Here is a 24,416-nt window from a genome sequence, read left to right as displayed (position 1 = left end):
TTTTTGGGATTTTCTCTCTCTCCCTCTCTCTCTGCCCCTCCCCTACATGCATGCGCACACGTGTGTGTGCGCGCGCATGCATGCGTGCTCTTTCTCTCTCTCAAAATAAACACTTTTTAAAAAATTAAAAAATATATAGAATGACTCTAAACAATTGTACAAATTATGACTATAGAACAAAAAGAATAACAACGTAACTAACAAAAATAGGAATAAGGGAAGGGATAAGAAAAGGGGGAAAAGCATGAGAGCACTAATATCTCTACCGTTTAGAGCAAAGCAATCAATCCATCCATCTAAAATCTCTTGTTAGAAGGATCTTTTAGGAAATACTATCTCTTGAGGGTGAAGAAACATTTACTTGAGATTTAATCATTCTTTTAGTTTCATTTCTATTTTTCTTCCTCTGTTAAGAAAGTACAGATTATTCGGTGTCTGGGGGGCTCAGTAAGTTAAGCATCTGACTTCAGTTCAGGCCATGATCTCATGGTTCATGAATACAAACCCTGCTTCAAATGAGCACAAGCCCCACTTTGGGTGAGCATGAGCCCTGCTTTGGGTGAGACCCAGTTCTCTCTCTCTCTCCCTCTCTCTCTCTCTGTCTGCCCTTTGCTCAGTTATACCCTCTCTCTCAAAAAAAAAGTACAGATTATTGAAAGTTCAAACAGCAAAGTAACTCCTTAAATGCAATTTAAGCTAGCAACACTGATAAAATTTTTCTTTTGGTAGATTTTCTATATTCTTTTGGTCGTAATACTTTAATATTCTGCTTATAAAAATAGCTTGATTTTGAATATTGCATCAAAACAATAGTAATAATAAATAGATAAGCAAATTGTGGTACATGCATACAATGGAATATTATTCAGCCATAAAAAATTAAATAATATAGACCAATGGAATAGAATAGAGGGTCCAGAAATAAACCTGCACATAGTCCACTGATTTTTGTCAAGGGTGCCAAAACCATTCAATGGGGAAAGGACAGATTTTTTTTGACAAATGGTGCTAGAAAAACTGAATATATGCATGGGAGAAAAAAAAACTGGACCATATCTTATACCTTTACAAAAATAAACTCAAGATGGATCAAAGAATCTTAAGTAAAATGTAAGACCAAAACTATAAAACTCTTGAAGAAAACACTGGGGAAAATTTGTATGTTACTGGATGAGGTTTCATGGATATGACCCCAAAAGCACAAGCAACACAAGAAAAAAAAAATAGATAAACTGGATTTCAGCAAAATTACAGAACTTTTGTTCATCAAAGGAAACTGTCAAGGGGCGCCTGGGTGGCTCAGTCAGTTAAGTGTCTGACTTCAGCCCAGGTCCTGATCTCACAGTTCGTGAGTTCAAGCCCCACGTTAGGCTCTGAGCTGATAGCTCAGAGCCTGGAGTCTGCTTTGGATTCTATGTTTCCCTCTCTCTCTGCTCCATCACTGCATGCACTCTGTCTCTCTCAAAAATGAACAAAGGTTAAAAAAAGAAAAAAAGAAAAAAGAAAAGAAAAGAAAGAAACAGACTCTTAACTACAGAAAACAAACTGATGTGGTTACCAGAGGGGAAGTGGGTGGGGGATGGGTTAAACAGGTGATCAGGACTAAGAAGGGCACTTACTGTGATGAGCATCAGGTGTTGTATGGAAGTGTTGAATCACTACACTGTACACCTGAAACTAATATTACACTGTATGTTAACTAACTGGAATTTAAATAAAAACTTAAAAAACAAAGAGAAAGGATTTAAAAAAAAAAACCCATAAAATTATTATATGACCCAGTAGTAGCACTTCTGCATGTATACTCAACAGAACTGAAAGCAGAGACTCGAATAGGTATCTGTATACCAATGCTCATGGCACTGTTATTCACAATAGCTGAAAGACAGAAACAACCCAAATATCCATCCACAGATGAGAGGATATATGAAATGTGGTATTACATACAATGGAATATTATTTGGTGTTAACAAGGAATGAAATTCTGACACATATTACAACATGGACACACTCTGAATGGATTATGCCAAGTAAATAAGCCAAACACAAAAGGACACAAATCATATGATTATACTTATATGAAGCACATAGAGGAGGCAAATTCACAGAGGCAGAAAGCTGAATAGAGGTTACCAGGTGCTCAGGAAAGAAGAGGCATTATTGTTTAATGGGTACAAAGTTTCTGTTGGGATAATGAAAAAGTTCTAGATATGAGTAGGGAGATGACTACAGTACCATTAAGAATGTATTTTTGTTTAATGTAATACAGTATTGATATATGCTATAATGTGGATGAACCTCAAAAACTCGGTGCTAAGTGACATAAGCCAGGCACAAAAGGTCACATATTGTATAGATTCTGGGTTGTATATGATATGAAAGTTGTAAGATTGTATGACATAAAGTATACTGACTAGATACGACTATACAGACTGAAAACAGACTGGTGGTTGCCAGGGTCTGGAGAGAGGAGGGAATGGAGAAACTGCTAAATGGGTATGGGTTTTTATTTTTGGGTGACAGAAGTGTTTTCAAATAGAGCCCGTGTTTACACAGTACCGTGAACGTATTAAATGCCACTGAATTATCCACTTTTAAAACGGTTAATTTTACATTATGTGAATGTCACCTCTATTTAAAGATATATTATCACCACTGTTATTCAACACAGTATTGGAAGTCTTAGCCTCAGCAATCAGACAACATAAAGAAATAAAGGCATCCAAATCGGCCATGAGGTCAAACTTCCACTTTTCGCAGATGACATGATACTCTATATGGAAAACCCAAAAGATTCCACCAAAAAACTGCTAGAACGGATTTTGAATTCAGCAAAGTTGCAGGACATAAAAACAATGCACAGAAACTGGTTGCATTCCTATACACCAACAATGAAACAACAGAGAGAGAAATAAAAGAATCGATCCCATTTACAACTGCATCAAAACCCATAAAATACCTAGGAATAAATCTAACCAAAGAGGTGAAAAATCTATACACTGAAAACTATAGAAAGCTTATGAAAGAAATTGAAGACACAAAGAAATGGAAGAAGAGTCCATGCTCCTGGATAGGAAGAACAAAGATTGTTAAAATGTCAATACTACCCAAAGCAATCTATATATTCAATGCAATCCTTATAAAAATAACGCCAGCATTCTTCACAGAGCTAGAATAAACAATCCTAAAATTTGTATGGAACCAGAAAAGACCCCAGATAGCCAAAGCAATGCTGGAAAAAGAAAACCAAAGCAGGAGGCATCACAATTCCAGACTTCAAGCTGTATTACAAAGCTGTAACCATCAAGACAGTATGGTACTGGCACAAGAACAGACACTCAGATCAATGGAACAGAATAGAGAACCCAGAAATGGACCCACAAACATATGGCCAGCTAATCTTTGACAAAGCATATTTATCCAAGGGATATAGGTATGCTGTTTTGAAGGGGCACATGCTCCCCAATGTTTATAGCAGCATTATCAACAATAGCCAAAGTATGGAAAGAGCCCAAATGTCCATTGATGGATGAATGGATAAAAAAGATGTGGCATACACACACACACACACACACACACACACACACAATGGAGTATTACTCGGCAATCAAAAAGAATGAAATCTTGCCATGAGCAGCTACATGGATGGAACTAGAGGGTATTATGCTAAGCGAAAAGTAGTCAGTCGGAGAAAGACAAATATCATATGACTTCACTCATATGAGGACTTTAAGATACAGAACAGATGAACACAAGGGAAGGGAAGTAAAAATGATATAAAAGCAGGGAGGCAGACAAAACATGAGACTCTTAAATATGGAGAACAAACAGAGGGTTATTGAAGGGGTTGGGGGAGGGGGGATGGGCTAAATGGATAAGGGGCATTAAGGAATCTACCCCCGTAATCATCGTTGCACTATATGCTAACTAACTTGGATGTAAAGTAAAAATAAATACATAAATAAATTAATTAAATTTTAAAAAAGATACATTAATAATTAGGGGAGCCTGGGTGGCTCCATCAGTTAAGTGTCAGACTTGATTTAGGCTCAGGTCATGATCTCATGGTTCACTGAGTTCGAGCCCTGCATTGGGCTCTGCGATGACTTCTTGGGATTCTGTCTCTCCCTCTCTCTCTGCTCCTCCCCTGCTCAGGATCCCTCTCTCTCAAAATTAGTAAATGTTAAAAAATATATATGTGTATATTAATAATTAATTAAAAAAAATTCTTTTAAATGTGAAGCAGCACTCTACAACAGCCCTACAATAGGGGACATGGATAATAAAGACATTATAGAGTTTTTTAAGATTTTAGAGCAAAAGCCATATATTTACTACCCACTATTAAAGTAGTACATGGGGAAAAGATTCATTATATAAAAGGGTACTTAAATTACAAGGTGCTAGTTATCTTTAAGAGGGGTACTTTCTAAACAGTTACAATTATTTTAGGGCAGGGACTAAGCCTTCTAATATTTTCATTTTCGATCTATCTACACAGTATATAATCCATAAATGATAATTCTGCATGAATTGAACAGTAGTACCATTAAGCAGAGCCGATCAAAAAGAGTTTGTTCTAATCCATTTTCATGAGCTGCATCAGAACCCTGAATAGTAGGAGGAAGCTGTTTGGGATCTCCAACAAGAATCAGCTTTTCACACTCGAACCTAAAAACAGAATTCCAAAAATTAATCTAAGCAATAAGAGAAGGCATGCATTGACATCATTTGCTGCACTATTTTCCAACATGTATTCCCAGAGTTCTGGGAACTAACAAGGCTTAATAATGCTAATAAATGTATTAAAAGGCTTTGAACTTACTCAGTAAAAAACCCCTTACAATTTTTTCCTACATAAAATGTACTAAATGTCCCCTTGCCTCTGCATGGAATTAGCATTTTGCCCAACACGTTTTGAGAAACAATGACTTTTAAATTCTATAAACTTAGAGGCTTTCATAGAAAACATTTGGCTTAAACTCTTGCTTTAGAATGAAATAAAGTTCCTGGGGCTAAATGTCTTTTTAAATCGAGGTAGGATATCGTGGGAAAATGTCCAATTTTTTGTAGAAAAACTTGTATCTAAATCTCAACTCCATTATATTCTATGGACACAACAAGTTATTTAACTTCTCCAAGCTTCAGCACTCTTACCAGTAACCTGGATATGCTACTACTTTGCATAACTGTTATCAGGACTTCGTGCAGTATATAATGTGTTTAGTATACAGCAGGTGCTTCACATAACAGGAAATATTTCTTGTTACTCATATTAGCATTATTGCTTCTATTGTTAAATAGATTAACCCTATTACTCCTCTATCCTCTGTGCAGGACCTTACTGTTCCTCCATTCCTGGCTCCTGAGTGGGGTGACCAACTCATATTGGTTTGCTTAGGACTGTCCCAGTTTAACCTAAAATTCCCATGATGCAAGACCTCCCAAGGCCTGGGAAAATCATGACAGTAGGTACTCGTTCCTTCATTAACTTGGGATAGAACAAGGATTAGAACTCAGGCCTACTGAGTCCAAGTCTAGCACTCTTTCCACTGCCTTCAGGATCCCTCAGAGATGCTTTAAAAGCACAATGTTTCAATTAACTGATACAGCTTAGAAGATTTTATAGTCTTCTAAATTTTATTGGACAAAGTTTCATTTTCAACTTATTTTTCTGTACATAGTTTATATCCTTTCATAATATAAATTTTATTTTCAGAACTTAAACACTGGAACTTTATCAAAGTAAGCAACTGAAGAACATTCTTCAGTAGACTTAGGTTCTCAAAATAGGACTAAAGAAGAACCTCTAATCTAGGTGAGAAACCTGCAAGGTTCTCTAGTAAAATTCTAGCACTAGTGTTATCAAGGCTTTAAAAATTATGTGATCTATCATCAGGGAAATGTAAATCAAAACTACAAGGAGATATCACCTCACACCTGTTAGAATGGCTAAAATCAACAACCAAAGAAACAACAGGTGTTGGCGAGGATGTGGAGAAAAAGGAACCCTTGTGCACTATTGGTGGGAATGCAAACTGGTACAGCCACCATGGAAAACACTGTAGGGGTTCCTCAAAAAGTTAAAAATAGAACTACCCTATGATCTAGCAATTGCACTACTAGGTATTTACCCAAAGGATACAAAAATACTAATTCAAAGGGATACATGCACTCTTATGTTTACAGCAGCATTATTTACCATAGCAAAGATATAATAGCAGCCCAAGTGTCCATCCAGTGATGAATGGATAAAGAAGTCGGGTATACATACAATGAATATCATTCAGCCATAAAAAAGGAATGAAATCTGGCCATTTGCAATGACACAGATGGAGTGAGAGTATAATGCTAAGTGAAACAAATCAACCAAAAAAAGACAAATACCATCTCATTTCACTCATATGTGGAATTTAAAAATAAACAAGAAAGGGAAAAAAATAAGAGAGAGGTAAACCAAGAAACAAACTCTTAACTATCGAGAACAAACAGATGGTTGCAAGAGGGGAGGTGGGTGGGGGGAATGGGGTGAAATAGATGATGGGGATTAAGGAGGGCACTTGTGATGAGCACAGGATGATGTACAGAATTGATGAATCACTATATTGTATACCTGAAACTAATATAACATTGTATATTAACTCCCTGGAATTAAAACGAAAACTTTAAAAAGAATTATGTGATCCAAATGTCTCAACTGTGATCTAACAAAATTTTGACACATTAACCCCTCTCAAGTTCCCCTCTGCATTCTTTTAAAAAGTCACTTTAGTACCTAAACTGTTAAAAATTTTCAAAAAGTTTGGTAAGAGTTTGAAGTGCAAAATTATTTGAAATATTATGATATCTGGGTGTGTTTTGGAAAGGAATTTTTTAGGTTACCTTGCAATGGGAAGGAGAGAGGCCGGTTCAGTTATTTGACTACACTCATCCAGCACAACTACAGGAAATTTAAGATCATTCATGCATGGGAATGGGCAGGCTGCACAGGTAACTCCAACTACCCGCACCTTTATTACAATAAGAATATTATTAATTAACAAACTTTTAAAAAATAAGACAATGTATTTACCAAAGAACTTGTAGGCTAAAATCAGAAACGAGCTGTCCTAATTTAATTACTGGCAATCAGAAATCATAGGTCACTTTATTTCCACATTTTTGTCATTCCCACAGAGTGAATGGAAATCACAGCATAGAGGCTACTTAAGCCACAAGCCCCTTAATAAGAACAGATAAAAGACACATTTTGACATTCACAAGGGAGGTATTACAGTGTCAGGATTTAAAACGTTAAGGATGATATGCATATTTTATCCTTCTAGATGAAGCTAAATAAACACCACATGTGTTATCATCAACACAGGCCAAAGTGCTCCACGAAGAGCACTGAACACACTAATGAACTGCACTCTAGGATTTTAACTTACTTAAGAAAGTAAAGATGGCTACTTCTAAACAACAGTAAATTAGTGTCCTTGTGGCCTGTAAGTATATTTGAATCTTATAAGAGAATACCATTATTCTCAAGGCAAAAAGCCTGATGTAAAAAAAAAAAAAAAAAAAAAAAAAAAAGCTCATATTTAATCTCTGCAACTAAATATAAACAAGAGGAAAATGACTGAATTTTCTAATTACATGTGGCCATTGTACTAGTAGTCTAATAGCTACACACACACACACACACACACACACAAACACACACATGTGTGTACAGATACACATACACACAAGCATATATACATTTTTTTTCCTCTCTTAACAATCTGAAGTATAATTCTACTTCTTGGTAGCAAGGGCAGTCCACACAAACTGACCAAAATTTTGTCAACAAATGTGATTGACAAAAATATGCTTTACAAATTAAACACTGCCTCCATAGGCCCTGTGAAACAAGAAATATTATAAACTCCTTATTTTCTTTAATAATAGATAACATTTATCACATACAATAACGCTTCGTCAGTTAGGTTCTCCTCTTGTTAAAAACAAAACCAAAAATCCCAAGGCCCCATTTATATTAGAAACTCCACAGTTTTTAAATATTCAGCTCTTGCGAAAGGATCCAGCAGGGGACACCACACGGTAGCACTATACATTCTCATGGTACCACTCTCAAATGGCATTCCTCATTTAATTTCTGGGAACTGTATCTGATAAGACAACCTTAGAATGAGAACCCTGAAGTTGTGACCCAGGAAGCAGTTTTTTTAGTTAAATAAATATCTAATACAAAAACCTAAATAACTAAGTTTTCTTTAAAATATCATTATTATTACTGAGGAGGGCACTCATTGGGATGAGCACTAGGGGTTGTATGTCAGCGATGAACCATGGGAATCTACCCCAAAAACCAAGAGCACACTTCACATGCTGTATGTTAGCCAAGTTGACAATAAATTATATTGAAAAATAGGGGCGCCTGGGTGGCGCAGTCGGTTAAGCGTCCGACTTCAGCCAGGTCAAGATCTCACGGTCTGTGAGTTCGAGCCCCGCGTCGGGCTCTGGGCTGATGGCTCAGAGCCTGGAGCCTGTTTCCGATTCTGTGTCTCCCTCTCTCTCTGCCCCTCCCCCGTTCATGCTCTGTCTCTCTCTGTCCCAAAAAAAATAAATAAAAACGTTGAAAAAAAAAATTAAAAAAAAAAAAGAAAAATAAAATAAAATACTGTATTATTTATATATTTTAATTTGTCCTTGTATTGCTGAGGTTCTAACTACAGAAGAGATTTTTATTATTGATCTAGGAAATAGTCAACCACGAAGCATTTTTTAAAATTAATTTTATTGTAAAGACATGCCACTTTAGAAATGTGTTAGCTCTGACCGTGGAAATTTGCTAAATAAACTTTAAGAAAAATGTTTCCTTTAAAAGAGTTCTCATTTGTGAACAGATATTACCAGTGAGCAACAGATTATGCTATCTGGGCTTTTGCTCAGAAAATTATCAAAGAAGTCGTTAACAATTATTCTTACATGTCAATATTATGTTGAGTAAGTGACTAAAATGGTAAATAATTTACATAAATGACTAATTTGCATTGATTGAACACAGTCAAACTCAGCCCTTCTGGATTAAGTAGAGAAGGAAGTAGAATTTGACTCTATAATTCAAAATACTTGAAAGCTCATCTGAAGCCTTCTGAGGACTTCTGTAAGCAAAACTTGTTGCAGATTGGTTATCATTTCCAAATCCCCCCCTCCCTCCTTGTGAGAGTATTACACATCCGCACCCTTTGCCATGTGGCTTTGCAGCGCTTCCCACCAGAGAAGTAGGTGGAGTGTATTTCCCTGTCCCACTACTGCTGGGCTTGGCCATCTGACCTGTTAAAGCAAATGGAGTATTAGCAGACATAATATGAACAAACGCTTTAAATGTATTTGTGTGATCCTGCCCACCTTCTTGTGCTTCTGCCATCCGTCAGGAGAAGGCCATCATGCCATAGGCAACTGTTCTCAGAACGAGAGACCTGAACCACAGCCTCAAGCTGGGCCGTGCCAAATGACCTCTACAGTCATGAGTCTGTTGTCTTAAAGTACTGAGATTTTGTTTGTTAAGCAGCATTTTTTGGAAAGAGCTAAGCAATACCAGGACCCAAGGATGTTGATTTTTCCAAATTTCTTTTTATATAATTTTTTTAAGTTTATTTATTTTGAGAAGGGGTGGGGGAAGGAGAAGGAGAGAAAGAGAATCCCAAGCAGGCTCCACACTGTCAGTGCAGAGACCGATGCGGGGTTTGAACTCATGAACCGTGAGATCATGACCTGAGCTGAAACCAAGAGTCAGCCGCTCAACTGACTGAGCCGCCCAGGTGCCCCGATTTTTCCAAATCTCTTGCAGAAAGTGACCAATGTCCACATGGTCCAAAAAGCCAACAACCCCCTTTTCCTCCATTCCTCTTTCTTTTCTGCATGCTCTCCTTTCATTGGTGGGAGCTACTCATTGGCTTCTTTCTCATCAGCTGCCAGCTGAAGGAAGCTGCTCTGGATGAGAAGTTGATAAAAGGGATGATGCTACCTGTTACAGGTTAGGATCCTATGTGCCCGGTCTTGGCTTCCAATACCTAGAAGCAAGTATCTGAGACTCCTAGATTCTCAGATACAGACAGACCCTGAAAGGCTTGGCTTTCTAGGGAAAGCATTAAAGACAAATTTCACTTGATATTTTGCCCAGGTCAGACCTTCTCCTCTCCAATTTCACCTAGAAAAAAACCAAGTTTCACTTAACTTGCCAAGAAAACTATCTTCTGTTTCCTCTTTAAGGGGAGGTTTTTCTCAATAAATAATTATTATAAATAATATACTTATATATAACTTATATAAAAATTATAAAATAATGCATTAATAATAAAAACCTTTTCTTTTTCCTCTTTAAGCTTATAAAAAGATATACAAATAGGGGCACCTGGGTGGCTAGGTTGGTTGAGTCTGACTCTTGATTTCGGCTGAGGTCATGATCTTACAGTTTCATACGTTCAAATCCTGCGTTGGGCTCGGTGCTGACAGTGCGGGGCCTGTTTGGGATCCTCTCTCTCCCCATCTCTCTCTACCCCTCCCCCACGTGTGCTCTTTCTGTCTCAAAATTATAAATAAATAATGAATAAATATTTTAAATACACACACGCAAATACAGAAAAGGAGAAAAGATAACTCAGTCATGGTAAGCTGGATCTGTTCACAAATTTGAAGAGTGTTTTCCGATAGGATAAAACACACACCAGATGGACATACACACACCTGATGTGAATCTAAACTATCACAGTCATTTGTTTAATTTAAAGGAAATATTCTCTGTCAACAAGAAAAAGAAATCTGAATAGTACGTATAAATGAAGAAACAAACTTACCTGCTTCAGCAGGGTTTTATTGGTCCCCAATTTATGCTGCTCAATACTTTTTCTGACATAGATCTTTTCCAGAGGAGTCAAGTCTTCTTTCATTAGTGCATTCAGTTCTTTTAGTTGCTCATTTTCATTTTCTGAGCTAGCATGCAAACTAAAAAAAGTATTACATAAAACAATATCCCTCTTTGTCCCATTTTCACATTATAAATATATAAAATATAGATTTTCTAAGTTAACCAGAAAAAAAAAGATAAATATTTCTCCACTCTTCTTCAAAAACCAAATTTAAGGTAAGAGTTATATAAAATTATTATACTTCTTGGGGCGCCTAGGTGGCTCAGTCAGTTGAGCAACAGACTCTGGGTTTCAGCTCAGGTCATGATTTCAGAGTGTTGGGATCAAGTCCCAGTGCTGGGCTCCACATTGAGTGTGGAGTCTGCTTGGGATTTTCTTTATCCCAATCTCTCTCTGCCCCTCCCCCGCTTGTGTGTACGTGGGTGCACTCTCTCTCAAAAATAAATAAATAAACTTAAAAAAAATATTGTACTTCTCTGAGCACTCTGTGACTTCTGGAATTCAGTGTTCTCACCTGTAAGGTAAAATTGGTTTGGCAATCTTCCTAACACTCCCAACTCTGACGAACTTTTCAAATCCAAGACTGAGAAGCCTTTAAAGAAAACAAGGTAAAATAGATTCCGATTATTTAGAAGAATATAAAGCAAAGTTTCATATAATATTTATGTTACTAAAATTAATTTTGTGTAATAGTGTATCTTATAGTTATAGAAGTCAATCTGTAATGTCCAAACTCAGAGTAAATGCAATGTAGCTAAAAGTCTTTTTTATATAAGGCGTTTTATAGAGAATTTTTAAATTCAACTGAGGGTTCATTAAATGTTTATAAGATATTAATGCTAGTATTTATCACATATAAAATTTTCTCTAACAACATAATAATATGGAAAACAATAGCTGCCATATACTTAGCATCAGGATTTATTAGGAATAAATACTTTATCTTTACATACATTATCTCATTTAATATTCATTACAGCTCTGCACGACAGTATCTCATCTTAGAGATGAGGACTCCAAAAAAAAAGTGAGGTATTTTGCTGAGGCCACATAGCTAAAAAGTGGAGTCAGCCATGATTCAACCTAGGCAAGTCCGTCTACCTCTAAAGGCTATGATCATTTGTATATATACATCACTCCCTTTCTGAAGGACAATTTTGCAAAATATATTAGGGAGCTTAAAAATGTTTGTATCTTGGGGCGCCTGGATGGTTCAGTCAGTTGAGCCTCTGACTCTTGATTTTGGCTCAGGTTATGATCTCACAGCTTACAGGTTCAAGCCCCACGTCAGTCTCTGCACTGCCAGGGTGGAGCCTGCTTGGGATTCTCTCTCTCTACCTCTCTCTCTCTCTCTCAAAACAAATACATAAACTTATAATAAACAAACAAACTTAAAAAAAATTTTTTTTTAATGTTTATATCTTGGGGCACCTGGCTGGCTCAGTTGGTAAGAATGCAACTCTTTATCTCAGGGTTGAGAGTTTAAGCTAACATTGGGCACGTTGGCCACAGAGCTTACTTAATAAGAAAAAAAGGTTGATATCTTTTATTCTAGACCTGGGACTGTTTCCTAAGGAAAGAATCAGAAATGGAGATAAAGATTTGTATTTAAGGATTTTGTCACAATATTATTTATAATGGCAAAAATATGGAAAAAATTAACGGATCAAAAATTGGTTAATTAGGGGCACGTGGCTGGCTCAAGTGGAGGAGTGTGCAACTCCAGATCTCAGAGTCATGAGTTTGAGCCCCACGTTGGTTGTAGAGATTACTTAAATAAATAAAACTTGTAAAAAAAAATAAATAAATAAAATATTAGACACTTAAATACACTAGTCATACCTACCCAAGAAGTACTCTGTCCACAGCTACATTAGTGGAAGAAGAAATGAGAAGTTTCCATGGTCTTGCATTTCCAACTGTAGGAACTTCACTCTTTTCAAATAGCTGTACAAAAAACAAAATCACCACTGCCAGCAAATAACTCTTTCCTGCTCCAAAAACACCTAATTATTTTGAAGGAAGGGGAAATAGAATAAAGGCAATGTCATAAATAAATTTTTGAAAGTATAAGAAATATTTCATCCATCTGCTTCCCTCTCCCTTTCATTTAATTAATTTAGTCAAAAGACATTCACTGAGTGACTACTATGTGCTTTGCACAAGGGATAAATAGATAACCAAAGGCCTCCACATTTAATGAATCTACACAGGAAAACAAAGTGAAGGAACAATGATAAAATAATATGATAAGCAACACTGTTATTGTATCAAAGAAAGAACATTCCTCTCTGCTTTGGTAAAGATGGGAATGCTTCCTAAAAATAAGAAGTAGCAGAACTAAGTCTTCCAGCATAATATATCCAGACTGCTTAAAGAAACGGCCATTCCAGGCAAAGGCATGGCAAAGTATGCAGATGTTAACTATTTCTATACAGCCTATAGCAAAATAGGTAAGAGACAAGGCCGACAAAGTAGGCAAGAGGATAAATCACAAGAATTCTGCTTGGTGTGGTGAAAAAGTTTAAATTTTGTCTTGCAGACCAGGGAAAGTCACTGAAGGATTTTAAGCAATAGAATTGACTTAGGCAGACTGTATTTTGTAAAAACTACTTGAGTGAAAATATTAAGAAGGAAAAAACTAAAGGTGGAGCAATTAGAAAGGGGTGTGAGATAACCATAACAATAATACATGCTAACTTTCCTCAGTGCCTCCCATGTGTCAGACACTGTTCCACGCCCTTTACCAGCGTTCACTCATATGGTCCTCCAACCCTAAGAGAAAGATGCTGTTATCAACTTATGTTACAGAGTAGGAAATTAAAGCTGAGATAAGTAACCTGCTAAGGTCATGCAGCTAATACATGAGAGCGCCAGGATATAAATCCAGGATTCCAGCTCTAGAGCCTACCTTTTCACCACCAGGCTATATAGGAGGTACAGTGAAGGCTTGGATGGAGGGGACCCAAGTAACCTGGAGAGGAGAAAACTTATAGGAAAGAAAGGTAGAAACCAGAAGTGAAACATCTCAGTGACTAATCTGATGGGGGGAGATAAACAGAGAGGAGGAGGAAGATTAAGAGAGTCACTTCATCTAAGGAGAAAGAATAATCAAGGATGAGTCCCAGGTATCTAGCTTGGTCAACAGGGTGAATGTGATATAAATCCTCAAAACAGCACAAAATAGCTTTGGAGTGGATGTTTGAGGAAATGAGCTAAAAAGGTGACAGAATCCAGATAGAATTATTAGCTCTGAAGAGGGGGAAGTAAAGCTCCTTTACTGGGACAGAACCAAAAAAGGTAAAAATAGGTTCAAACTTAGGTAAAATGGGGGAGAGCAGGATATTGAGAGGAATTTCTGTTATAAACTCCATTTCCTGTTTTGAAGGCAGAATCAATTTTAGAGGCAGTAGGGCAAGGGCCAGGAGAGATTAAAGGTTTGGAATAGCTGCTGGGGGAGGATGAAAGTGTGAGCTCACTAGGAATTAATAAAAGGCTTTGTTGCTCGGGCTTGAAGTTCACTCTGATAGTGCAACACGTAGATATCTAGATCAAGTCTGGATACTGTGAATAATGAGTATATAATGCTACTCATTCATTAGATACGCTGCCTATTCTCCCTTTCAGGATGGTCAGTTCTGCTCTCATCTAATAGTTTACTAAAGTAGGTTCAGACTCAAAATAATCTATGTAGAGTCATTCTAGAATCTTCTGTGATTAGGAAATTACAAGCAGACAGAGTTACAAAAGTGCATATAACAGTATATTTATTAGAACTGCTTTCTTTCTTGCTTCTTACCATGTATGATCGTGATAGGGAGGATATGTGTTTGCAGTTCCTTCACTTCAGCATTTTCGTGCGATGCCATCATTTGAGCTATCTGAATTAAGGCTGTAGCTTGATCCTCATTTAACTTGTGTGCCTGAATTAATTGACTAGCTAACTGCAATGTTGCTTCTAGGCTGAGAAGTTCAAATTTTGTATTGATACTTGAGAAGGCTGGTGGGATAAATTTTCTCTTACTGACTCTCTTGTTGCTAACTACAGTTGACGAAGACCTAGTAAAAAGGCAGCAAAAAAAAAAAAAAATCAAAGGAAAATGAGGGGTTTTTGAAATAGTGAGTAAACCTATTAATAACCTTCATTTCATAAGCATCATAGAGAACATTTTTTTTAAGGGCACAAATGGATATATATACCCCATTTTGAAAGAGGGTAGAGGAGAAGAAAACTAATGTTTTAATGCTATTTTGAATACCAACTATGTGCCAGCACTATGCTAAGCATTTTACATATTATTTGATGTGATCTTAAAAACAACACTAAGAAGTAGTTAATTAGCCCAAATAAGATACAGAAATATTAAATTTTTTTCCCAAAAAGCACACAGATAATAAGTGGTGTACTGACTTTAAAGCCCATGTTCTATTATACAAGGCTGTCTTAGGTAATTAATACAGCCTCTATTTCAGGTAAAACTATAATAAATAAATTGGTTTTATTTCTATTTTTATAAAGGATCAATTCATTTCAAAGATTAAATAACAAAGATAGATAATGACATAATGGGATCATAAGGATTTTTATTTTTTACCTAGAGCTTCATTATACTGAGAGAAAGGAAACACCACAAGACAGATAACATTCCAAATTAGAAACTAGACTTTTTCTACCATTTTAGTGAATTTAATAGAATATCACTTCCAATATTTTAAAATGGGGTATTTTAAAACTTGAGAAATTAAGTTTATGTCAAGAATAAAGCGAGTACAGGGCACTTGGGTGGCTCAATCGGTTAAATGTCCAACCCTTGATTTTGGCTCAGGACATGATCTCACAGTTCATGAGATCAAGCCCCCCACAGGGCTCTGCGCTGACAGCATGGAGTCTGCTTGGGATCCTCTCTCTCTCTCTGTTTCTGCCCCTCCCTTGCTCGTGCATGCACGCTCCCTCTCCCTCAAAATAAACATAAAAAAAATAGTATCGATGTACATACTGAATTCAACCTATAAAAAGGATTCTTTTTTATTTTAGTTTAGTTTATCTTTTTAATTTACATCCAAGTTAGTGAGCATATAGTAAAATAATGATTTCAGGAGTAGAATCCAGTGATTCATTATCTACATATAACACCCAGTGCTCATCCCAACAAGTGCCCTCTTCAATGCCTCTTGCCCATTTAGTCTATCCCCTGACCCAACACCCTGCCAGCAACCCTCAGCTTGTTCTCTGTATTTAAAAGAAAAAATTTTTTTAATGTTTATTCACTTTTGGGAGACAGAGGATGAGCGGCGGAGGGGCAGTTAGAGAGGGAGACAGAGAATCCCAACCAGGCTCCAGGCTCTGAGCTGTCAGCACAGAACCTGACACGGGACTTGAACTTTCGAGCTGTGATATCATGACCTGAGATGAAGTTGGACGCTTAACCAACTGAGCCACCCAGGTGCCCCTGTTCTCTGTATTTAAGAGTCTCTTATGTTTTGCCCCCTTCCCTGTTTTTATATTATTTTTGCTTCCCTTCCCTCATGTTCATCTGTTTTGGATCTTAAATTCCACTTTTGAGTGAAGTCATACAGTATTTGTCTTTCTCTAATTTCACTTAGCATAATACACTCTAGTTCCACCCACACTGCAAATGACAAGATTCCATTCTTTTTCACTGCCAAGTAATACTCCATTGTGTGTGTGTGTGTGTGTGTGTGTGTGTGTGTGTGTGTGTGTGTACACACCACATCTTCTTTATCCATTCATCAGTTGATGGACATTTGGGCTCTTTCCATATTTTGGCTACTGTCAATACAGCTGCTATAAACACTGGGGTGCATGTGCCCCTTTGAAACAGCACTCCTGTATCCTATGGATAAACACCTTGTAGGGCAATTGCTGGGTCATAGAGTAGTTCTAACTTTAATTTTTTGTGGAACCTCCATACTGTTTTCTAAAGTGGCTGCACCAGTTTGCATTCCCACTAAAAGAATTCTTTTACATGTTAAATAATTTGTGGCATAAAAACAGAAATGAATAAAAAATCAACACTCAGAATCTCCCTAAAATATCATTCCTTGAAGAAGGCAAAAATTTACACTAACATCCTTTTAACTACTGACAGACAGTAACCTCATGGTCTCTGAAAGATAATTAAAATATTTTTGGCAAAAATATATGTAATGTACTTTGAACACATTTTCATATTCACAGTTAGTCACCATTTTTGAACACCAATGACCGCTGGTAAATAATGACTTACATTGTTAACAAGTACGGTGTTAGAGGTAGAGTAGCTGGGTTAAAGTAGTCCTGAATGTTTTTCAAAGTGGTCAGCTCTGTGCTAGCATTACAAACCAACAATGCATGGACCACTACTGTAGAGAGAACGCAGAAACTGAACATTTAATGAAAATAAAATGGATCATAAAGGAACTATTTAAAACATTCGATACAACTCAGAGCTCAGCTACTGCATTAATCACATGACATAAAATAAACCCTTAAGTATATGGGGAGGTACTTCTACCCATTAAACCACTATACGATCTACTTATTCATACTTTGTCCACGGGTATCCATAAATTACATAACTCAAATCAAACTCGGATTTCTATATATCACCTAATGAGCAATAACTACTGTTCTGAGTTAGTGCATGGTGACCCTCCTTGACAGTTCCAACTAATCAGCATACCATCTTGTGCTGTATAGTATTTGTGTAACTTTGGAACATTTTCTTTCATTCTTCAACTATTTTATAGAAATATATGGAAAGCAGAAAGTTAGAATGCTGATATTGCTGGGGAAACAATGGTAGCAAATATTAAAATACACATATGGGGCGCCTGGTGGCCCAGTCAGTTAAGCATCTGATTTTGGCTTAGGTCATGATCTCACAGCTTGTGGGTTCAAGCTCCACGTCAGGTTCTGTGCTGACAGCTCAGAGCCTGGAGTCTGCTTCAGATTCTGTCTCCCTCTCTCTCTCTCTGCCCCTCCCCCACTCGCACGCATGCACGTGCGCGTGCTCTCTCTCTCTCTTTCTCTCAAAAAAAAAATAAAAATAAAAAAAAATACACATATGAAAGTGACAAATTAAGTAACAAATGTTTACTTAATTAGGCAGGCTCTTACTGGACTCAAGCTAGTTGACTAGATTTATTTCGTTCTTGAAGAAAATATTCAAAAGTTACAAATGTATATGAAGTACTTAAATGAATCATTAAATGTTGTCTTTAATTAGTTATAGACCAAATTCGACCATCAGGAATTATTTCAGAGATCAAGATGTATAGAGATATCTACAGATTCTTAGAACTGAACAGGGATTCAGCCTACTAAAATTTCCTTTATTAAAATAGTAATAAGACTGGTAGCCTAGTAGCTTATTGAAAATTTCTCAAGACAGATGATAAAATACCCTCAAAATAAAAATCATACCCTCCTCTTCAGTTGCCTACAAAATCTCTTGCAAAATCTATAAGACCTTCTCAATATAAAATAAACAATTTATTTACTAAATGTACCCTATTAGAATAATAAACCAAAAGAATTCAAAAACCAAGAGAATCAAAACTTGCTGTAAGAAATTATTTGAGAAAATACTTATTTATATGTTTAATGTTTATATTTTTAAAAATCAGGTATATTCTGTGTAAAGATCAACTTTAACAAATTAAGTGAGGATTCAAAATTTTATTATATTGTTATCCCTCTGAGACTTGAACTACAGAAATATTTATATATTCGACTTTTATACACATTTTTCAGGAACACATTATACACAATAATAGGAAGTAGAGGTGGATGCTTTTTGTTGGCTTTAATCAAATAACCCCAAAGTTAGCATCCTTGCTCACAATACATCTTATGTCTATCATTCTTCTTTTAATATAAATTAATATAAGCATGGCAATACTTACTGTTAGTGGGCCAGTTAGAGGGGAAATAACCTTGCAAAGGTAGTAGCTCCACCTCATTGGTAGATGATGGTCCAAAGAAAGCACTACATGCAATAAAAGTATCCAATTCAAAGTCTAGGGTTTTTGAAACCACCCAAAGATCATCTGAGAAGACAAACAATTTTTAAAGAACTTAGAACTATGCTCAATTTAAAATTACTTTGGACTTCTTACATGTTTAGTCCTATGTTATTTCTCAAAAAAACAAAATTGAAGGGCACCTGGGTGGTGGTCAGTTAAGCGTCTGACTCTTGATCTTGGCTCAGTTCGTGAGATCGAGCCCCAGGCTCATGAGAATGTGCCCCATGACGGGCTCTGCGCTGACAGCTCAGAGCCTGCTTGGGATTCCCTTCCTCCCTCTCTCTCTGCCCCTCCCCTGCTCACGCTCTTGCTCTCTCTCTCTCTCAAAATAAATAAATATTTTTAAAAAGACAACTTTATAACTGTATTAGACTTTCCCAAGGTAGAACATTAGTCTGAAAAGAGGCTCTGCCATATAATGGTTTTCATGCTCAAATAAAGTTGGCAATCTGTGGATAGAATACAAGTTCTCTTAATGGATTGTCCTTAACTGATGCTGTAGATTAATTAATGTACTTCTTTCTTTCTGTATAATATGCCATCTCCATGGCATATTGAGCACTCATAGCTAGTAGGCTATTTTCCACAATACCTGTACACCATTTCTACCACCAGTTGAGTTTACACTTACAAAGAGTCAATTGTATTTGTTCTAAAACTTATTTATACAGTTGGATTAGTTATAATTATATATTATATATAATTATTTGAGTATGAAGAAAAATAATTGTTTTACGAAAACTAAAGTAATAGTTTAGAAAGAATTCATTACAATTTGCTTTAAGAAAACCACAAAACACAAAAACACTGCTGTTGACTCAAGCATAGGTGAAGGAAATATAAAAGATTAGAAAAGAAATTGAAAACATTTATTTATTTTTTTTTTTTAATTTTTTTTTTTTTTTTTAACGTTTATTTATTTTTGGGACAGAGAGAGACAGAGCATGAACGGGGGAGGGGCAGAGAGAGAGGGAGACACAGAATTGGAAGCAGGCTCCAGGCTCTGAGCCATCAGCCCAGAGCCTGACGCGGGGCTCGAACTCACGGACCGCGAGATCGTGACCTGGCTGAAGTCGGACGCTTAACCGACTGCGCCACCCAGGCGCCCCAAGAAATTGAAAACATTTAAATCATTCTCTACTTAGATCGCTTCACAAGTTCTTGCTCTGTGTTTAAGAATTCAGAATGGTAAATCTCTGAGTGGTATATTTGTGGGTACAGTTTATACAAGATAAAAAAGATCTCCAACCACAAACCCCACATTCCAAGCAAAAACCTTGATTCTTCATCAAAAGATCATTAAATTATCTCATATATTTTAAGTTAAAATGTTTTATGTTCATATGCATTATTTATTATAATCCCTGACCTTAACCAACTAAGAAAATTAACTGACAAACCACAAGTCTCAACTGCATCAGAAAAGATAGTGTACTGGGCTACATTCCCATCTTGGAAAGTCCAATGCATTCCAGCATGTTTAAGATTCTGAAAAATCTTAGATTAAGGTTATTTGTTTAACATAGCACTCTCCAAATTTATTTAGCCACAGAACCACCTGCCCCTTTTTTTTACACTGAATTTTATCATACCCCATAAAACTACTGTTTTAGAAAATATGTTTAGGAAACTATTTTTTAAAAAGTTTATATATATTTTATATCTAATTTTTAAAAAACTACTTGCCAACTTACGTAATATATATTTAAACAATTTTCCCTGGGCACCAGGGTAAGATGAATAGATCAGAATCTATTGGCAGATCATGTATCTATGGGAATTTTTTTTTTTTTTTAATAAAACGCAATAGCCTAGGGGCAGCCTGGCTAGCTCAGTTGATGGAGCATGCGACTCTTAATTTCAGAGTTGTAAACCTAAGCCCATGTTGGGTGCTGAAATTACTTTAAAAAAATAAAATCTTCCAAAAATAAAAATAAAAAAACAACCCCCACAAAATAACCTATATTATATTCTGGGTCAATAGATATTTTAAATGTCAAGTAGGTATTATTATTATCACCATTTTATTGAGGAAGGAAGACTGACCCAAAGAAGTTAAATTGTCCATAGACACAAGGCCAGTAAATAGCAGATCTGGGACTGAACCCAACTCCCTGACCTCATTGGAGCTGACCAGACTGTGGTCAGCCTTCACTCATATGCATTGTCCAGAAAGAACAGCTGATACCACGAGGGGAAAATTAGTTCACGGGCCAAAATAATGAGACATTTAAGGAGACAAAGACTTCAAAAGAAAAACATACTGGATTACAGAGTCCTACAGAAAAAGAAATACCAGAACAGATGGACCAGTCATTTAAATTTAGCCTGGTAAAGAGATTTTTTTACAAGAAGGAAGACAGTTGCAATGCAAAATAAGAACCAGAAAATAATGAAAGGTAATGAACAAAAATATCAGGTTGAAAAAATATGGTAGCTGAAATAAAGCTATAATTGATGTGTTAAATCATAGAATGGATACATTTGAGTAATAACTAAGCAATTTAGAAGACCATATTAAGGATATTTCCTAGAAGGAAGAGATGACAAAAGCCTAGACAATATAAAAGAAATGTTGAGTCAGAGGTGCTACATTGGAATAATAAAAGTCTTAGAGAAATAAAAGTAAAATGAAGATTATTCGAAGATAAAGGAGATCAATTTCCCAGAATTAAAAAAAAAAAAAAAAAGGACTTTAGTATTTTTTTTAAAAAAACACCTTATGGAGGTATGAATGACATACAAAAAGCTGTACCTATTTAATGCATATACTGGATGAGTTTGGAAATAGACACTTAATAGATTTAAAAGGCTCACAGTGTGCCCAAGAGGAGGAAAAGGAAAAACCACATTTAGACACATTACAAGGAAATATAAGACTATAATAGTCAGAGAGAAAATTCTAAAGCTTCCAGTCAGAAAGAGCGAATAACATACAAAGGAATAAGAATTGGAATGCCAACAGATTTTTCAACAGCAAGAAGATAACCAAGTATATTAATATTTTCTTAAAACATATAAAATTGCTGCTTCTGGGGGTCAAAAGTATTAAGTGAAAAGAACTTATAACCTAGAATTTTATGTGCAGCCAAACTATCATTCAAATATGAATGTATAACAAAAACATTCTCAAGCATTCAAGGCTTAGAAGGTTTACCATACAACGACCTACATTCAAAACAGTTTTTGATGAAATACATTAATAAGAGAAAAATTTAGGAGACGCTAAAAGAGATACATAAACTGGGGCGCCTGGGTGGCGCAGTCGGTTAAGCGTCCGACTTCAGCCAGGTCACGATCTCGCAGTCCGTGAGTTCGAGCCCCGCGTCGGGCTCTGGGCTGATGGCTCAGAGCCTGGAGCCTGTTTCCGATTCTGTGTCTCCCTCTCTCTCTGCCCCTCCCCCGTTCATGCTCTGTCTCTCTCTGTCCCAAAAATAAATAAACGTTGAAAAAAAAAAAATTAAAAAAAAAAAAAAAAAGAGATACATAAACAAACGTAATTAAATTACCCTGGACAAGTCTGAGTCATCTTTTAAAAAGTACTTACATTCAAAGAAGATAGAAAATAAATCCATACTAACCTAAAATTTATAGGTTTAGATTAGTGCTATTCAAAGTAGCCTGTCTTAAATAGTTCTGTTATAGGTCTGCAACATAAAGTCAGTGCTAGAATGCAATTTAACAAATCAACATAACGCTTCCTTCATTCAGAAGTCTTGCTACAAACAAAACAAAGCAAAACCCAACTAAACTAGTTTGCTTATTGACATGGGTAGTTTATAACACCCTGGAGCAGCTCCTCACCTCTCTTTGGAAACCAGTAACAGTGTTTGGACTAAAACCAGTCTGCAGACCATACTTTGAGTAGCACCATTGTAGAAAATATCAATAAGATGTAGGGAAGGGGAGAGTGAAAGAAAAGGTCAAGAGGAAGAAACAAGCTCTTAAAAAAAAAAAAAAACAGGAAGAAACAAGAGGTGTGTTTTGTAAGTTCTTATCTTATTGGAGGGTAAGCTTTTAAATATCAATTTTAAAAAAAGCAAGAAATGATTTAAAAGAGCATAGATAAAATGGGATAAAAAGAAATAATTTAAAATTGTAGAAACACGAAAGGGCACATGCGCCCCATATTTATATCAGCACTATCAACAATAGCCAAAGTATGGAAAGAGCCCAAGTGTCCATCAATGGATGAGTGGATAAAGAAGATGTGGTGTGTGTGTGTGTGTGTGTGTGTGTGTGTGTGTGTGTATATATATATACCAATATATATGTGTGTGTGTACACACACACACACACACACACACACACACACACACACCAGTATGGAGGTTCCTCAAAAAATTAAAAATAGAACTACCCTACAACCCAACAATGGCACTACTAGGTATTTATCCAAGGAATACAGGTGTGCTGTTTCGAAGGGGCACATGCACCCCAAAGATTATAGCAGCAGTATAAACAATAGCCAAAGTATGGAAAGAGCACAAATGTCCATCAATGGATGGAGTATTACTCAGCAACCAAAAAGAATGAAATCTTGTCATGTGCAACTACGTGGATGGAACTGGAGGGTATTATGCTAAGCGAAAGTAGTCAGAGAAAGACAAATATATGACTTCACTCATATGAGAACTTTAAGACACAGAACAGATGAACACAAGGGAAGGGAAGCAAAAATAATATAAAAACAGGGAGACGGACAAAATATAAGAGACTCTTAAATATGGAGAACAAACAGAGGGTTGCTGGAGGAGTTGTGGGAGAGGGGATGGGCTAAATGGGTAAGGGGCATTAAGGAATCTACTCCTGAAATCATTGTTGCACCACATGCTAACTTAGATATAAATTTAAAAAATAATAATGATAAAAATTAAAATAAATAACAATTTTAAAAAATAAAATTGGAGAAACATACCCAAGCATATTATTATTATTATTATTATTATTATTATTATTATTATTATTATAAATTTAAATACTGGACCTATTCCATTCATAAGTCAAAATTTTAAAAATTCAGACATCTGCTATTTATAAGGGACAATGTAGGAACACACAAAGGTGGAACAAGAATGTTAGAAGACTTATCAAACAAATACTAATCGAAATAAATCTCACATAGTTATATTAAAAACTAGATTATAAGAAAAAAGTATTATTACAGATGAAGAGGGTCTCTATACAATAATAAAAGTTTCAATTTATCAAGAAGATAATAGCAATTTAAAATATAAACCTCAATATATTCAAATATTAAAATAACCTCAATGTATAAGATCCAAAAAGTAGTAAAATAGCCGGGAGAAAGTATACCATAGATGGAGCTACAGTAATTTAGACAGTATGGAATGGACACGAGGATATACAAATTGAACACTAGTATAAAATAGGGAGTCCAGAAACAGATCAACATTATTTTGAACTTGGCTATAACCGAGATACATTTCAATTTAGAGAGGAAAAGCAGGA

The 24,416-nt window shown here is 36.0% G+C and overlaps 1 protein-coding gene across 5 annotated transcripts in view; it reads right to left on the bottom strand.

The window, feature by feature from the left end:
* ZGRF1 (zinc finger GRF-type containing 1) overlaps positions 1-24,416 on the bottom strand; it is a 94,405-nt gene that overhangs the window by 9,068 nt on the left and 60,921 nt on the right. For 4 of the 5 annotated variants that reach the window (XM_086704371.1, XM_086704374.1, XM_086704375.1 and 1 more), the window contains 8 exons: positions 18,825-18,968; positions 17,165-17,279; positions 14,716-14,975; positions 12,763-12,922; positions 11,431-11,508; positions 10,845-10,992; positions 6,883-7,010; positions 4,548-4,671 (listed from right to left, as the gene is read on the bottom strand). In XM_086704371.1, coding sequence (XP_086560497.1) covers positions 4,548-4,671; positions 6,883-7,010; positions 10,845-10,992; positions 11,431-11,508; positions 12,763-12,922; positions 14,716-14,975; positions 17,165-17,279; positions 18,825-18,968 — 1,157 coding nt within the window. The remainder of the gene's footprint in view (positions 1-4,547; positions 4,672-6,882; positions 7,011-10,844; positions 10,993-11,430; positions 11,509-12,762; positions 12,923-14,715; positions 14,976-17,164; positions 17,280-18,824; positions 18,969-24,416) is intronic. The other variant, XM_086704373.1, reaches the window with a different exon arrangement.

This window comes from Puma concolor, chromosome B1 (assembly GCF_028749965.1).
Source record: "Puma concolor isolate L17-30 chromosome B1, mPumCon1.1.hap2, whole genome shotgun sequence".
NCBI classification, from domain to species: domain Eukaryota; kingdom Metazoa; phylum Chordata; class Mammalia; order Carnivora; family Felidae; genus Puma; species Puma concolor.
The sequence above is the reverse complement of the archived record's forward strand: the minus strand, read 5'-3'. Positions and strand labels throughout refer to the sequence as shown.